Source organism: Podarcis liolepis (genome assembly GCF_965112155.1).
Source record: "Podarcis liolepis genome assembly, chromosome: 12".
In the NCBI taxonomy this organism is placed as follows: Eukaryota; Metazoa; Chordata; class Lepidosauria; order Squamata; family Lacertidae; genus Podarcis; species Podarcis liolepis.
This window is the reverse complement of record NC_139563.1, coordinates 4,358,004-4,375,813: the sequence shown is the minus strand read 5'-3', so window position 1 is coordinate 4,375,813 and position 17,810 is coordinate 4,358,004. Positions and strand designations below refer to the sequence as shown.

Sequence of the window (17,810 nt, the reverse complement as noted above, 5' to 3'; positions counted from 1 at the left end):
CTCTTCGTGACCCCCTGGACCAGAGCGCGCCAGGCACTCCTGTCTTCCACTGCCTCCTGCAGTTTGGTCAAACTCATGCTGGTAGCTTCGAGAACACTGTCCAACCATCTCGTCCTCTGTCGTCCCCTTCTCCTTCTGCCCTCCATCTTTCCCAACATCAGGGTCTTTTCCAGAGAGTCTTCTCTTCTCCTGAGGTGGCCAAAGTCTTGGAGCCTCAGCTTCAGGATCTGTCCTTCCAGTGAGCACTCAGGGCTGATTTCCTTCAGAATGGAGAGGTTTGATCTTCTTGCAGTCCATGGGACTCTCAAGAGTCTCCTCCAGCACCATAATTCAAAAACATCCATTCTTTGGCGATCAACCTTCTTGATGGTCCAGCTCTCACTTCCATACATCACAACTGGGAAAACCATAGCTTGAACTATACAAACCTTTTGCAACTGTTGTTGTTGTTTAGTTGTTTAGTCGTGTCCGACTCTTCATGACCCCAACCACCTTGTGGCGAACCAACACCAAACCCGTTGCCAGGATTAGTTAATAGTTAATCCAAGGGTTATGTGGTTTGCTTAGTCGAAATAAGAAATAATACCATTGCCCTATGTGTCAATAATGATCCACAACTGGGTCTGGCAACAAGCCAACATTTCATTGACCTGCTCAATGGCAAAATGCAAACTCAGCCGTCCCACAGATACTTGCCACAATGGACTTTATCATTAGAGCAATTAAAAAATATCCAGTTATATCTGACATTGCTTAGGTGACCATGTTTTTAGAGCTTGTGAAGCAATATCCTACAACCAGACGGTTGGTGTTCTTGCTGTGAAGAGTTTTGTAAGTACTATAAATACTTTGACAAATTCCACATGACTAGGGAGGCAGAGTAAAATTGGCCTGGATTCCAATTTTAAGCAGATTTTAAGGATTCTTTAAGCAGAGGCTTGACAACCATATGTCAGGAGTGCTCTGATGGTGTTTCCTGCTTGGCAGGGGGTTGGACTCGATGGCCCTTGTGGTCTCTTCCAACTCTAGGATTCTATGATTCTATGATTCCTCCGGCGCACTGGTTATAAAATGAGCAAGTCTGCGGTTAAAATGCACATGGTCGACGGGACCCAAAGACCTATGGCAAAAAAAAATTCCACATGACAATAAAATGCTGGGTTGAGCCCAAGAAAGATGTTAAATTATTTTTGTATGCCACAGCGGCCGCCCAAATATTACTTGCTAAAAATTGGAAAACAAGAACTACCAACAGTGGAAGATTGGCAGATGAAGATGATGGACTTTTCGGAGCTAGCTGACCTGACCGGAAGAATCCACGACCAGAAAGAAGAGGAGTTCCAAGAGGACTGGAGGAAATTTAAGGACTATTTGAATAAATATTGTAATATAAAAAATTAGAAACGACTTGAAAGAAACAAATAGGCCTAGGATTAAATTAAGTTATAATTAAATAAATGGGATTTAGAATGTTAAGAAAAGTGAATAGGATGGACTATAATTGGAAATTGTTTTAGTTTAATAATGATATTGGAAAGCTGTTACTTTTAATTACAAGGAAACTCAGAAGGGAGGGATTTGAGGAAGTCAACCAAGATGTTTAAAAGGTTGGATTTGTGAAGAATTAAGTTAGTTTTTATTGTTTATATGTTTATTGTCCCTTCTTTTTTCTTTTTTCTGTTTCTTATTTTTTCTTTTTCGGTTTTTGTGTATCATCTTGCTTTGTGGTTTGTGTTATCACGGTGGAAAATGAAATAAAAAAATATTTAAAAAAAAAATAATAAAATGTTGGGTTGCCACTCCAACTAAATTTGGACACGCCTGGAACACAGTGTCCAGTTCTGGGTACCACAGTTTAAGAAGGATATTGACAAGCTGGAAGGTGGACAGGGGAGGGTGACCAAGATGATCAAGGGTCTGAAAACTGAGCCTGATGAGGAATGGTTGAAGGAGTAGATTTAGCCTGGATAAGAGGAAACTGAGAGGAGATATGAGAGCCATCTTCAAATATCTTTTTTATTTTTTTTATTTTCAGTGCAAAATTACAAAAATTGGATTCAAACAAACATTGAATCCAAAATAAAACAGTACAAACAGTCCCAAAAAACCACAAAAGAAAAAAGAACACACATCTACAAATAAAACGATATCATCATTCTAATCTAGTTATTACATACATATTCACTTCCTTACTTTGTTCTAAGACCTCAAAATTTTTACTCTTTCTAAATTGTTGTGTCTAATGTAGATTACCTCTATCTTTATACTTTTTGCACCATTTTTCTCTTTCTTTAACCCTGCAAAGCATCATTCGTTACATACCGATATGCTTACTCCAGAACAATGTTTTTTCATATACTCTCTAGCACATCCCCATTCTTTCAATAATTTTTGGTCTGATTGTCCCCTTATGAACGCTGTGAGTCTTGCCAGATTCATATAGTCACAAAATTTAATTTGCCATTCTTTCATTTGTGGAATTTTTCTCCCTTTCCATTTTTTTGCTATGAGTATCCTGGCAGCTGTTGTCTCATAGAGAAATACTTTCCTTTGATTGTCAGGAGTATCGTTTGTGATTATACCTAAAAGGAATGCCTCCGGTTTTCTACTAAAAGATGTTTTAAACATCTTTTTGATTTCTTCATATATTTTGTTCCAAAATTGTTCAATAGGCCATCTTCAAATATCTTAAAGGATGTCACATGGAAGAAGGAACCAGCTTGTTTTCTCCTGTTCCGGAGGGTAGGACTCGAACCCACAGCTTCAAATTACAAGGAAGGAGATTCCTACTCAACGCCAGGAAGAACTTTCTGATGGTAACAGAAGTTCAATAGTGGAACAGAATTCTTCAGGAGGTTGTGAGTTTCCCCCGACATTTCAGCTTACAAGGGCTGAAAACGGGCTGCGTCTGTGAATTTCCGAAAATATTGCAACCCTATTTTTAAGCAGGGGTTGGACGGCCAACTGCCATGGGTGCTTTAGATGTGATTCCTCCATTCCAAGGAGACTGGACTAGATCATAGCTGTCAACTTTTCCCTTTTCTTGCGAGGAATCACATTTGGAATAAGGGAATTTCCCTTTAAATAACTGAAACGTTGACAGCTATGGACTAGATGACTTCCAACTCTCCGATTCTATGATATATATATTCTTTTTTGCAAAAGACAGGCCTGCTCTCGTGAAAATGAGTAGCGAGGAGGAACAGGAGGGTTCAAACATCGCAATAATTTATTCTGAACATATTACAAGCAGGCGGGAAATCGAAGGCAGGATCTGAAAGGCCTGTTCAGCATTCTGCAGAAGAAACTGCTTTGCAGGCAAGCGGCCGGATCCTGCCTTGCGTCATTCCTAAAGCGGGAAAGTCTTTGTCAGGCTCTGTTAAAATACCCGCAGCAGCGATGGCGTCTTCTCCCTTGGGCGGCGATATCCAAATCTTCTCACGCAATCCGTCCACGGTGTCGCCCACCTCCCGCGTGGGCAATCAGAGAGAAACTTCCAGGCCGATGCTTCCTGAACTTTTTCTTGACTTTCTTTACTAAATTACGAATCACAGCCCTCCTGGCACGAATCCGCTAGAGGGAAAAGAGAAGCAGAGTTGGTATATATTATAAATTATTATTATTGGTCCAGAGATCTTCATTGGCTCCCAGTACGTTTCCGAGCACAATTCAAAGTGTTGGTGCTGACCTTTAAAGCCCTAAACGGCCTCGGTCCAGTATACCTGAAGGAGCATCTCCACCCCCATCGTTCTACCCGGACACTGAGGTCCAGCGCCGAGGGCCTTCTGGCGGTTCCCTCGCTGCGAGAAGTGAGGATACAGGGAACCAGGCAGAGGGCCTTTTCGGTGGTGGCGCCCGCCCTGTGGAATGCCCTCCCATCAGATGTCAAGGAAATAAACAACTCTCTGGCTTTTAGAGGACACCTGAAGGCAGCCTTGTTTGGGGAAGTTTTTAATGTTTGATGTTTTATTGTATTTTTAATATTCTGTTGGGAGCTGCCCAGCCTGGCTGGGGAATCCCAGCCAGATGGGCGGGGTATGTTATGTATGTATGTATGTATGTATGTATGTAAAGGTAAAGGTACCCCTGCCCGTACGGGCCAGTCTTCACAGACTCTAGGGTTGTGCGCTCATCTCACTCTAGAGGCCGGGAGCCAGCGCTGTCCGAAGACACTTCCGGGTCACGTGGCCAGCGTGACAAGCTGCATCTGGCGAGCCAGCGCAGCACACGGAACGCCGTTTACCTTCCCGCTAGTAAGCGGTCCCTATTTATCTACTTGCACCCGAGGGTGCTTTCAATCTGCTAGGTTGGCAGGCGCTGGGACCGAGCGACGGGAGCGCACCCCGCCGCGGGGATTCGAACCACCAACCTTTCGATCGGTAAGTCCTAGGCGCTGAGGCTTTTACCCACAGCACCACCCGCGTCCCGTATGTATGTATGTATGTATGTATGTATGTATAAATATTATTATTTGCTTATTAGGAGAGATTTTCACTAAAATGGTGATGATCTTTCAAAAAGTCTGCAAATCTCTGCAAGACGTGAAGAACTGAATTTAAGACTGAAACATGAGAATCGCAATTGACAGATACTTCCATACTTAACCATAGCTGAAGGAGCGTCTCCACCCCCATCGTTCATCCCGGACACTGAGATCCAGCTCCGAGGGCCTTCTGGCGGTTCCCTCATTGCAAGAAGTGAGGTTACAGGGAACCAGGCAGAGGGCCCTTTCTGCTCTGAGAAAAATCTTATTTATGTGGCATGTGAAGGATCGGCAAAGAGCGCCCTGGAAGACGGCACTCTCGTCCCCACTGTGAAACAAGCCTTGTCCATCTCTGCCACACTGCAAGACAGGTTTTGCTAACCTGAGGCCTGCCAGGTGTTGGACTACAACTTCCATCATGCAGTGACTGGCGCTGATGGGAGTTGTAGTCTAAAATATATGTGGGAGACAGGTTGGCAAAGAAGGCTTTCCCAGTATTGCGCTTCCTATTGACATCCATGCATAATCCTCCTAGAACTGTAGCCCAGTGGTTGCCATTAATTTGATTCTGAATTGATTTTAGAATGAATGGATTTTAGAATGTATTTCAATTAATTGATTGTGATTTTATGTAAATGGTGTTACTTTTACTGTTGTTAGCCGCTCTGAGCCCGGCTTCGGCTGGGGAGGAGGGCAGGATATCAATAAAATATTATTAATTATTATTATTATTATTATTATTATTATTATTATTATTATTATTATTATCATCTAAGGTTTTTCATCCATGCGCTAAATTTCCGGTTTTGCGCCTCTGGGCACTTAGGAGAGAAAATCAACCCCACATTTACTCCTGAGGTAAACTTGCCTCCTTCTGACCCACGGGGTCACAACTGAGCTGAACAGGAATCTGCTGCTGGATGGAGAACGTCGCAGAACACTCCTTCACCACCTGCGGAAATTCAATAAATTCAATTAATAATAATAATAATAATAGAACGACAAAATGGCTGTTTAGCTTGCCTTGAGTGGAGAAAGGAGAAAACACAGTCCCCATCTGCCTGTCCCTCGTAAGCCAAAGGGCGGCTGAGAGCTAAGGACAATTCGGAAAGGAAGTCAACAACAGCTGCATTTCATGGGGTTGGGCTAGATGACCCTTGGGTCCCTTCCATCTCTACAGTTCTGTGAAACTGGCTCCCTGCCATCGACCGGCAAACCAACGCCTAAGGGTTGCCAACTTTCTGCCAGCCCCTCGTTCTGTGCCCTTAGCATGGGCTCCATCTGCAGATCGACAGCAACAGCTTGCTTTGATTTATCTTCTTGCCATTGTGTATGTGTGTGTGTGTGTGTGTGTGTGTGTTTTCTGACTATTACGACACAAGAAGTCGCTCTGTCCAGGTCAGCTGGCCAGCTTTTGCCGCCACCCATCTGCAAATCCCCTCAGGCGCTCAGTAGGGATGGGTGGACCTGTCAATTTCAGTTTATCTCAGTTTCCCCATTTTTCCAGTTTTACGTTTCATTCTTGGCATTGTGTACATTACAAATGATTATTGGAATGAACCGGACCTTAGCATAATATGATATTTAACAAAATGAACTCCAAATATCATTCATTTCAAATATCGTTAAAACCTAATATGATATTTATCAAAACGAACTCCAAATATCATTAATTTCAAATATCGTTAAAAGCTAATATGATATTTATCAAAATGAACTCCAAATATCATTACTGTAATTTCAAATATCGTTAAATATCTTCTTCTTGTTGTTGTTCTGTTTTGTTTTCTACATGGATACTGTATCTCCTTTTTTGTGTCTTATCATGCTCTGTGCAGTTGAATTTTTGTACTTTTTATTTTTCAATAAAAAATGCAAAATAAAAAAATAATAATTCCCAATATTTCAGCATCAGTTTGAGCGTTTTTTAAGTCAATGTTTTAGTGCAATTTTTGCAAGCAATTTGGCCTAATATATACATTTTTCATATATTATTTCTGTGAACGTGTGCACTCTTAGAATAGAATCATAGAATCATAGAGTTGGAAGAGACCACAAGGGCCATTGAGTCCAACCCCCTGCCAAGCAGGAAACACCACCAGAGCACTCCTGACATATGGCTGTCAAGCCTCTGCTTAAAGACCTCCAAAAAAGGAGACTCCACCACACTCCTTGGCAGCAAATTCCACTGTTGAACAGCTCTTACTGTCAGGAAGTTCTTCCTAATGTTTAGGTGGAATCTTCTTTCTTGTAGTTTGGATCCATTGCTCCGTGTCCACTTCTCTGGAGCAGCAGAAAACAACCTTTCTCCTTCCTCTATGTGACATCCTTTTATATATTTGAACATGGCTATCATATCACCCCTTAACCTCCTCTTCTCCAGGCTTCTCTTAATGTACACTTTCACCTAAAAAATGCAGGATCAAGTTCAGATTCTTGCATTGTAGGGGGTTGGAATAGATGACCCTCGGGATCCCTTCAAAGTCTCTGGTTCATAACTTTCTCACAGGAGCTACATATGAAACTACCCTGTGTGTGACCTACTTGTTTACATGAGGCAGGAACCGCCTAATTTTAAAACAATTTGTTGGCCTTTATGAAAAAGTCTGAAAATGAGAAGCGGGGGGGGGGGGGGGCTACCCCAAGAAGATTCATACAATAATATATACAGAACATAGTGTCTTCAATCTGACCTGAAATCTTTGCAAAGACGCAACTAGTGTTATTTTTTACCTGTCGATAAATAATTGCTCTGCTTTTTTTTGCAGAGACATCACCTTGCCAACAAAGGTCCGTATAGTAAAAGCCATGGTTTTCCCAGTATTGATGTATGGAAGTGAGAGCTGGACCATCAAGAAGGCTGATCGCCGAAGAATGGATGCTTTTGAATTCTGGTGCTGGAGGAGACTCTTGAGAGTCCCATGGACTGCCAGAAGATCAAACCTCTCCATTCTGAAGGAAATCAGCCCTGAGTGCTCACTGGAAGGACAGATCCTGAAGCTGAGGCTCCAATACTTTGTCCACCTCATGAGAAGAGAAAACTCCCCGGAAAAGACCCTGATGCTGGGAAAGATGGAGGGCACAAGGAGAAGGGGATGACAGAGGACGAGATGGTTGGACTGTGTTCTCGAAGCTACAAACATGAGTTTGACCAAACTGCAGGAGGCAGTGGAAGACAGGAGTGCCTGGCGTGCTCTGGCCAAGGGGGTCACGAAGAGTCGGACACGACTAAATGACTAAACAACAAACAACAACAGCTGTAGGGGAAATACGTGGGGCTGCTTACCCCATCTTCCTTGAAGTCACAGTTGGCCGCAGTCAGCAGCTCAGCAGCTGAGCACGTTGTCTCTTTCACAGAAAATTCCAGATCCTGAGGCTCTTCGCTCCGGGGGTCCTAAGAAGAAGGCGGACATTCCCAGGGAGATAATCGTGAATTCTGGGAACAGCTCCATCTTTCCAGTCCCTGGAGGGGATTAATTTCTGAGCATCACAGCCGGCCGCTCTGCCCAACAGCTCTTTGAAGCTCTTTTTAATTTTGGAGCTGAACCGGTGCCAAGTGGAACAGCTCCGCTTTAGAACCACTGTGAGAATTGGCTTCCAATCAAACTTAGACAAATGCCTTGCATTTTATTATTATTAATTGTTTGCATCGAGGCAGCTCAATGTGAAGGAAGTGCCCATTTTGACTCACGACAGCCCAACCTAGAAATTTAAACTGCTGGCATGTTTTGTAGTTTATGGCTGTTTTCTTTTCCCAAAAAGAAAAAAATAAATGTCTTAAATGTTTTGAGGAATTGATCTTACTGTTTTATCCATTCTGTAAACAGCACTGAGGTTTTCAACAGTCGAGCAGTATATAAATTTTACAAACTGAAATAGAACAAGTTAGGTTGTATGCTATACAGAATTTGTGTGATTTCATGCCAGAGACGTACCTACCCGGGGGGAGGGTTTGCTAGTTGGTTTTTGGGGGTCTTTGACCCGGGTGAAATAAAGCCTAGTATTGGTCCTGTTTGATGCTATTAAAATCATACACAGACACAGAAACATATACATGAGCACTGGCGAGCATCGCAATAATCCAGTGTAGGATATACCAGAGGGAGGCGGGTGGCGCTGTGGGTTAAACCACAGAGCCTAGGACTTGCCGATCAGAAGGTCAGCGGTTCGAATCCCCACAATGACGGGGTGAGCTCCCATTGCTTGGTCCCTGCTCCTGCCAACCTAGCAGTTCGAAAGCACGTCAAAGTGCAAGTAGATAAACAGGTACCGCTCCGGCGGGAAGGTAAACGGTGTTTCCGTGTGCTGCTCTGGTTCGCCAGAAGCGGCTTAGTCATGCTGGCCACATGACCCGGAAGCTGTACGCCGGCTCCCTCAGCCAATAAAGCGAGATGAGCTCCACAACCCCAGAGTCAGCCACGACTGGACCCTTTACGTTTTTAGAATATACCAGAGTATAGTTAATGGGCCCATTTTACAGAAGAAAACCGAGGCAGGGCGGCACCGATTGGCCCCAAGTCACATAAGGTCCACTCTGCACAACACAGCGGATCCAGCCGCTCACTTACCCAGTCTGGCTGTGGCTTGGCTTCCAGGAGCCAGAAGGCAAAAGCCACCTCTGCATTTTGGCTGTAGAGTTCAGCGGTTAAGGAAACGGCTTCCTCGTAGCTGAGCTCCACTCGCTCTGGGGCCAGAGCAATGGCGGCTGCAGAAAAGCCAAGGACGAATACGATTCTCCAAAGGCGGCTCATCATCTTGAGTGCAGCTTGCCTGCAGCAAGATCTCAGATCTCTTATCTGGTCCCCAAAGAAGGTCCTTTTTAAATGCTGCTTAAATGCTGAGGTTCTCTGGGTAGGGAGTGGGTTTCATAAGTCCCTGGGAAAGCCCTCGAAGGGACTTTCCCAACAGATACCCACCCCCGGTCCTTTCACAAGACATGCGTGCCAGTCAAGGCGTCACCGAGCCAGCAGAGCATCTTCGGAAGGAATTTCCCAATTTTCTCTTTCCTCTGCTCAAAAAGGAAATTGCAATAGTCCAGATTTTTTTTTGGTGGGGGGATTTCTGCAACTTCAAAGGTGAAGCAATGCGTTCCTTCCTGTCTAATGATCCCCACTGATGATTGTTCCCAGTGGCGTAGCGTGGGGGGTGCAGGGGGGGGCCGGCCGCACTGGGCGCAACATCTGGGGGTTAGGGTTAGGGGGCGCAAATCCACAGGTTAGGGGGCGCAAATCCACGGGTTAGGGGGCGCAAATCCACGGGTTAGGGGGCGCAAATTACTTGCCTTGCCCCGGGTGCTGACAACCCACGCTACGCCACTGATTGTTCCTATTTCTTTTAGCTGCAGAACATAAAGAACACCAGCTGTGGGCCTTATTTTTAAAAATTTATTTTAAAAAAAACCACACAAACATTCAGTTGTGGAGCCGGCAAAACTACACAAGCACAAAGCACTCAGGCGTAAGGAAGCAGGAGCAATTCAAGAGAAGGACCCCCATCAGAATTTATGAGGAGGGAGGGTGTTTACAGTTAAACCCCCAGGCCATGCTCCAAACCGACACCATTCATTTTTATAAATATCCCCATAACAAATGAAAATGATTTGTAAAAATGTTACATGTGGGGGGGCACAAGAGAGAGACATTGCACACTTTTGCAAATCAACAAAATCTTTAATAAATAATAATAATAATAATAATAATAATAATAATAATAATAATAATATCTCCATAAAATCCACCACAGTTTTGCTACACTGTATCTTGTTCAAGGTTACATAGTACAGTGGTACCTCAGGTTAAGTACTTAATTCATTCCTGAGGTCCGTTCTTAGCCTGAAACTGTTCTTAACCTGAAGCACCACTTTAGCTAATGGGGCCTCCTGCTGCCGCCACGCGGCCGGAGCACGATTTCTGTTCTCATCCTGAAGCAAAGTTCCTAACCTGAAGCACTATTTCTGGGTTAGCGGAGTCTGTAACCTGAAGGGTATGTAACCTGAAGCGTATGTAACCTGAGGTACCACTGTATTTCCCTTCCCCGTAGCAGAAAACCTTCAGAAATTCATATAAAATCACTCCAGTGTTGGATTTACGCCACTCCAATGTTGTTCTGTTCAGGAAGGAAATGGCTAACAAGAGGGGAGCTTGGGACAGGAGGGCAGCCATAATCTCTAAAACATGAGTCCACGTACTCAGCAGCCCCTCTGCCTAGGTGATAATCTCTCGCCACAAATCCAACTGAATAGTGTAACATTGGAAAATGTTGATCACTTCTCCTACCTGGGCAGTTATCTTTCCACAAGGGACAACATTGATGCCGAAATCCAGCATCGCCTGAGCTCTGCGAGTGTGGCTTTCTCCCAATCGAAGTGCAGAGTGTTTGAGGACCGGGACATTCGCTGGGAAACCAAAAGGCTTGTTGACAAAGCTATTGTACTACCCACCTTACTGTAGGCTTGTGAAACATGGACCACTTATAAACACCATCTTCAACTCCTTGAAAAATTCCATCAATTGTGTCTCTGAAAATTTTTACACATCACTTGGGAAGACAGGTGAACTAATATCAGTGTACTGGCAGAAGCCAAGATCACCAGTCTCGAAGCAATGATTCTTCAACATCAACTTCGTTGGACTGGTCATGTTGTACGGATGCCTGATGATCGTCTTCCAAAGCAACTACTCTATTCCGAACTTAAAAATGGAAAGCGTAATGCGTAAAGAGGTTTAAAGACTGTCTCTAGGCAAATTTCAAAAAATGTAGTATAAACACTGACAACTGGGAAACACTGGCCTGCAAGAGCTCCAATTGGAGAGCAGCCTTTACCAAAGGTGTCATGGGCTTTGAAGACACTCGAACTCAGGATGCAAGGGAGAAACGTGCTAAGAGGAAGGCAAGCTTGGCAAACCCTCACCATGATCAACTCCCGCCCAGAAGCCAATGTCCCCACTGTGGAAGGACGTGTGGGTCCAGAATTGGTCTCCACAGTCACTTACGGACTCATTGTTAAGACTGTGTTTATGGAAGACAATCTTATTTGGCCATGAGGGATCGCCAAAGAAGAAGAAGAAAAATCCCTAAAGCATGAGCCCAAGTACTCAGCAGCCCCTCTGCCTAGGTCAGGCATGTCCAAAGTCTGTTTCGGGGGCTTAATCTGGTCCGCTGGTCGGTTTAATCTGGCCTCTGTGGCAGTTTAGTTTCTGGGGTAAAATCCTAAAAAAACCCTCAACAACAACAACTTCAGTCCTAAAAGAAGCTCAACAACTTTGGGGTAAAATCATAAAAAAACCCTCAACAACTTCAATCCTAAAAAAAGGTCAAGTTCACCCCCACAGCCCTTCATTTCATCAAATCTGGCCCTCTTTGAAAAAAGTTTGGACACCACTGGCCTAGATGATAATCTCTGGCATCCTGACACCTGGGTGGCAGACAGGTAGCCATTCTGGAGACAATATGTACTGTATTTTTCACTCCATAAGACGCACTTCCCCCCTCCTAAAAAGTAAGGGGAAATATATGTGCGTCTTATGGAGCGAATGCAGGTGGGAGGCTCTGCTCAGCGCTCCCTTTAAAGAGCTGCATGGAGTGTGTGTGGGGCTCTTGGGGGCTTTTCCCCGAGGAGGGAGAAGGGCTGCCCGTCAGGCCCTTCTCCCTTCTTGGGGAAAAGCCCCCAACACACACTCCACACAGCTCTTTAAAGGGAGCGCAGCTCTTGGGACTTTTCCAGGAGGTGGCGGAAGGGACTGACGGGCTGCACTTCTCCTTCCTCGGGGAAAAGCCTGCAAGCGCCGCACACACGCTCCACGCGGCTCATGAAAGGGAGCGCTGAGCAGAACCTGGGATGCATATAGGCTCTGCTCAGCGCTCCCTTTAAAGAATATTTTCCCCCTTGCTTTCGCCCTCTAAAAACTAGGTGCATCTTATGGTCAGGTGCATCTTACGGAGCGAAAAATACGGTATATTGATATTCAATCTTGCAAATCAGACGCTTAAGCTTAAGCCAAGAAAGAGTATTTTCTATAAGATTGAATATTAATATACATATCAAGACTTTGAGATTAGAGCACTGATGAAGCCTGGAAAACCACCTTGAGAGTGAGCTACCTGCAAGCCCCAGTAAAAGGGCCCATTGGGGGCGAACAGTGGCCTCTTGATTACTTGGACTGCCAGGGCGAAACTGGTGCCAAACGCCGGCACCCTGTCGTCTACAACTTCATTGTCTACAATGTCTAAACATCTATCTACAACTGCACTAGCTGGACCATAAAGAAGGCTGGTTGCCGAAGAATGGATGCTTTTGAATTCTGGTGCTGGAGGAGACTCTTGAGAGTCCCATGGACTGCAAGAAGATCCAACCTCTCCATTCTGAAGGAAATCAGCCCTGAGGCCTCCCTGGAAGGACAGATCCTGAAGCTGAGGCTCCAAGACTTTGGCCACCTCAGGAGAAGAGAAGACTCCCTGGAAAAGACCCTGATGCTAGGAAAGATGGAGGGCACAAGGAGAAGGGGACGACAGAGGATGAGATGGTGGGGCAGTGTTCTCGAAGCTACCAGCATGATTTTGACCAAACTGTGGGAGGCAGTGGAAGACAGGAGTGCCTGGCGTGCTCTGGTCCAGGGGGTCACAAAGAGTCAGAAATGACTAAATGACTAAACAACAACAACACAACTCCACTAGCATCTCGCGGTATTGTTCAGCGGTTGCTGAACAGCTTGGTAGGTTTCTGGATGAAACATCTGCTCTGGACCCATTCCAGTCCGGCTTCCGCGCTGGTCATGGGACCGAGACGGCTCTGGTCGCCCTAACAGATGATCTCCGCAGGCAGCTGGATCGAGGCGGGTCAGGGCTGCTGATTCTTCTAGATCTGTCAGCAGCCTTTGACATGGTCGATCACGAACTCCTGGACCACCGCCTTGCCGACGTGGGGATCCAGGGCACAGTCCTTCAATGGCTGCGCTCGTTTCTCTCTGGTCGGGGACAGAGGGTGGCGCTTGGGGGGGAATTGTCATCACGCCACTCCTTGGTGTGTGGAGTGCCTCAGGGTGCAATTCTCTCCCCGATGCTTTTTAACATCTTTATGCGCCCCCTCGCCCAGCTTGTCCGGAGTTTTGGGCTGGGTTGCCATCAGTATGCTGATGACACCCAACTCTATCTGTTGATGGATGGCCATCCTGACTCGGCCCCAGACACACTGACCAGATGTCTGGAAGCTGTGGCTGGATGGTTACGTGGGAGCCGGTTGAAGTTAAATCCTTCGAAGACAGAGGTCCTCTGGCTGGGGCGGGAAGATATGGGATCAGGGGGGCAACTCCCATCTCTTGCGGGGGTGCAATTAGTGCCAGCACCGTCCGTTAGGAGTTTGGGTGTAATCTTCGATACCTCCCTTTCTATGGAGTCGCAGATTACAGCTATAACAAAGGCGGCATTTTTTCATCTCCGCCAAGCTAAGCAGTTGGCCCCTTATCTCTCTCGTCCTGACCTAGCCACTGTGATCCATGCGACGGTCACCTCCAGACTGGATTATTGTAACTCGCTCTACGTGGGGCTGCCCTTGAGACTGACCCAGAAACTCCAGCGGGTGCAGAATGCCGCGGCGAGACTCCTTATGGGGTCTTCGCTGCGAGAGCACATTCATCCGGTATTATACCAGCTGCACTGGCTCCCGGTGGAGTACAGGATCAGGTTTAAGGTGCTGGTTCTAACCTTTAAAGCCCTATACGGCCTAGGACCCTCGTACCTACGGGACCGCCTCTCCTGGTATGCCCCACAGAGAAACCTACGGTCTGCAAATAATAACATCCTCAAGGTCCCAGGCCTCAGAGAGGTTAGGCTGGCCTCAACTAGAGCCAGGGCCTTCTTGGCTGCGGCTCCAATCTGGTGGAATGCTCTGTCAAAAGAGACTAGGGCCCTGCGGGACCTGCCATCTTTCCGCAGGGCCTGCAAGACAGAGTTGTTCCGCCAGACCTTTGGTCAGGGCGCAGCCTGACTCCCTCCTCTGGCAACCTGCACAGAATTCTGCATAATTGGTTGCCATCAATTTGATTTAATTAATTTTATAATGGAATATTTTTAGATTGTGTGATTATTTAACTGATTATTTGATTGTTGTTAGCCGCCCTGAGCCCGGCTTTGGCTGGGGAGGGCGGGATATAAATAAAATTTATTATTATTATTATTATTATTATTATTATTATTATTATTACACCAAACTCACCTTTTGTTGGTATCTTCATTAACTTATCTAAAGGACTGAGTTAAGCCTTTGAAAAATCTATTGAAACCAGAAATTATAAATTCATTTTAGGCTGGGTAGTTGGCAAGTCTCTGTGGCTTTGTTTAATGTTTTATATTTTTCTCAGAAGGTTGATAAGGTATGCATAATTATTGTTCTGTGTATATTAATCGCCAACGTGTTGCATGAGTCGCACAACTTCCATCAGCAACACAGGTTGCATTTTTCTAGAATTCTGGAGACAATAGCAAACCCAGAGTGTGATTAAGTTGGCTGGGAAACAGGAACAGTAACAAGTTGGCTGGGAAACAGGAACCTTGCATTACTTAATGGGTGTGAGGTGGAGGTCAAGAGAGGGACAGGGACAAACCTGATACTCAGGTATCTGTCAGAAAACCCCTCCCAATTTGTGACATGGTTATGATGTGTGTGTTTTACTCAGGGTATTATGGGTAGTTTAAAGTTAAAGGTAAAGGGACCCCTGGCCATTAGGTCTAGTCGTGGCCGACTCTGGGGTTGCGGCGCTCATCTTTTTTTAGACAAGATGGTGGGACAGTGTTCTGGAAGCTACCAGCCTGAGTTTGACCAAACTGCAGGAGGCAGCGGAGGACAGGAGTGCCTGGCGTGCTCTGGTCCAGGGGGTCACAAAGAGTCGGACACGACTAAACAACAACAACAATAGGAATTCTAAGGTCTTATATATATAAAATAAATGTTTGTAAATGTACAAAGCAAAGACATATATAAGCATATAAACCACTTGTCTGAAATAGTACAGGAGAACAGTCCTAAAGCCATTTTAACTCTTTCAGTGACCTCAAATATTCCTCTGCGGTTTGGATGGAAATTGAAAAAGCCTCCCCATTGTCTCTGCGCTCACAAATCCTGCCTTAAGGGCACATTTGGGTGTGAATAGGGTGAGCCTGTGACCTGGTCTCAGGAATTAAGTATTTATCATCACAAAAGAATGGCCAGGCTATCCAGCTAATCCATGGTTCAGCAAACTAAGGCCCAGGGGCTGGATCCGGCCCAATTTTTTTTTTAAATTTTTTTGGGGGGGGGATTATCCAAGCTTCAGATATATTCTTGCAACCATGAGGTTGCAAAACTGTTACGTTGGTCACATCTTTTAAATCACAATAAAAAGAAAACATTTAAACTTCCTTCAGCATACCTTTAGATTATTTTTACAAGGAAGCTCAAACTAGATAGCAGACAAATAGCAGAATGCTAATTGAAGCCCAAATAATAATAGTTTAAAAAAACCAAAATATTGTGTAAAGAAGCAAGCAAGTATTACATTAGTCATTGGGAAATTGTCAGTTTGGATTCCTCTCAAAACTCGAAGAAATAAGAGGAACTGAAATTAATAGATGCGTAATAACTTAGTGACCTCTGTTCTTTTCTCCACATCTATTTGCACTTTTAAAAAAGTTCACCCCTTGCCACTGCCACAAGTGTCGCACAGCTGGAACGATATCTGATAACTGGATGACATTAATGTTATTTACTTGGACTTTGTCATTTCAACTCAAGTGCAACTATTTCATATTTTTCATCTTATAACCACAACCCTGAGATGAAGAGTCTCATGCTCTATGGACTGAGATATAATAATAATAATAATAATAATAATAATAATAATAATAATAATAATAATTTATTTATACCCCGCCCTCCTCAGCCAGAGCTGGGCTCAGGGCAGCCAACACCAGTAAAATTACAGTGAAAACATAATAGGGGGGGGGGCAATTTAAAATACAGGTTAAAATACAGGTTAAAATGCAGCCTCATTTATTGCTCCAGTTCAGAGTCATTTTTCAACAATGCAGAAACATTGACTGACCGAACCCAAAGGGTGCTCATCAATGGTTCCTCTTCATCCTGGAGAAGAGTGACTAGTGAGGTGCCACAGAGTTCTGTCTTGGGCCTGGTCTTATTCAACATCTTTATCAACGACTTGGATGATGGACTCAAGGGCATCCTGATCAAATTTGCAGATGACACCAAACTGGGAGGGGTGGCTAACACCCCAGAGGACAGGATCACACTTCAAAACGACCTTGACAGATTAGAGAACTGGGCCAAAACAAACAAGATGAACTTTAACAGAGAGAAATGTAAAGTATTGCATTTGGGCAAAAAAAAAATGAGAGGCACAAATACAAGATGGGTGACACCTGGCTTGAGAGCAGTACATGTGAAAAGGATCTCGGAGTCTTGGTTGACCACAAACTTGACATGAGCCAACAGTGTGACGCGGCAGCTTAAAAAGCCAATGCAATTCTGGGCTGCATCAATAGGAGTATAGCATCTAGATCAAGGGAAGTAATAGTGCCACTGTATTCTGCTCTGGTCAGACCTCACCTGGAGTACTGTGTCCAGTTCTGGGCACCACAATTCAAGAAGGACACTGACAAACTGGAACGTGTCCAGAGGAGGGCAACCAAAATGGTCAAAGGCCTGGAAACGATGCCTTATGAGGAACGGCTAAGGGAGCTGGGCATGTTTAGCCTGGAGAAGAGGAGGTTAAGGGGTGATATGATCGCCATGTTCAAATATATAAAAGGATGTCACATAGAGGAGGGAGAAAGGTTGTTTTCTGCTGCTCCAGAGAAGCGGACACGGAGCAATGGATCCAAACTACAAGAAAGAAGATTCCACCTAAACATTCGGAAGAACTTCCTGACAGTAAGAGCTGTTTGACAGTGGAATTTGCTGCCAAGGAGTGTGGTGGAGTCTCCTACTTTGGAGGTCTTTAAGCAGAGGCTTGACAACCATATGTCAGGAGTGCTCTGATGGTGTTTCCTGCTTGGCAGGGGGTTGGACTCAATGGCCCTTGTGGTCTCTTCCAACTCTATGATTCTAGGATTCTATAAGAAAAGGTGGGATCATGGATTCATAGAGTTGAAAGGGACCTCTAGGGTCATCTAGTCTAACCCCCAGCAATGCAGGAATCTCAAACGAAAGCATCCCTGACAGATGGCCATCCAGCCTCTGCTTAACAACCTTCAAGGAAGGAGAGTTCACAACCTCCCATGGGAGACAGTTCCACCAGCAAACAGCTCTTACTTTCAGAAAGTTTCCCCCCTATGTTTA

At 44.9% G+C, this 17,810-nt stretch overlaps 2 protein-coding genes across 2 annotated transcripts in view; both read right to left on the bottom strand.

The window, feature by feature from the left end:
* The window catches only part of LOC310689504 (cathelicidin-related peptide Oh-Cath-like), a 69,409-nt gene that overhangs the window by 6,714 nt on the left and 44,885 nt on the right, over window positions 1-17,810 (bottom strand). The window lies entirely within an intron of this gene.
* On the bottom strand, window positions 3,212-9,341 carry LOC310689506 (cathelicidin-related peptide Oh-Cath-like). The gene is made up of 4 exons (XM_083467298.1): window positions 9,052-9,341; window positions 7,770-7,877; window positions 5,352-5,435; window positions 3,212-3,573 (listed from the first exon to the last, which is right to left on the bottom strand). The coding sequence occupies exons 1-4, from the start codon at window positions 9,235-9,237 to the stop codon at window positions 3,439-3,441; spliced, it is 513 nt and encodes a 170-aa protein (XP_083323424.1). The 5' UTR covers window positions 9,238-9,341; the 3' UTR covers window positions 3,212-3,438.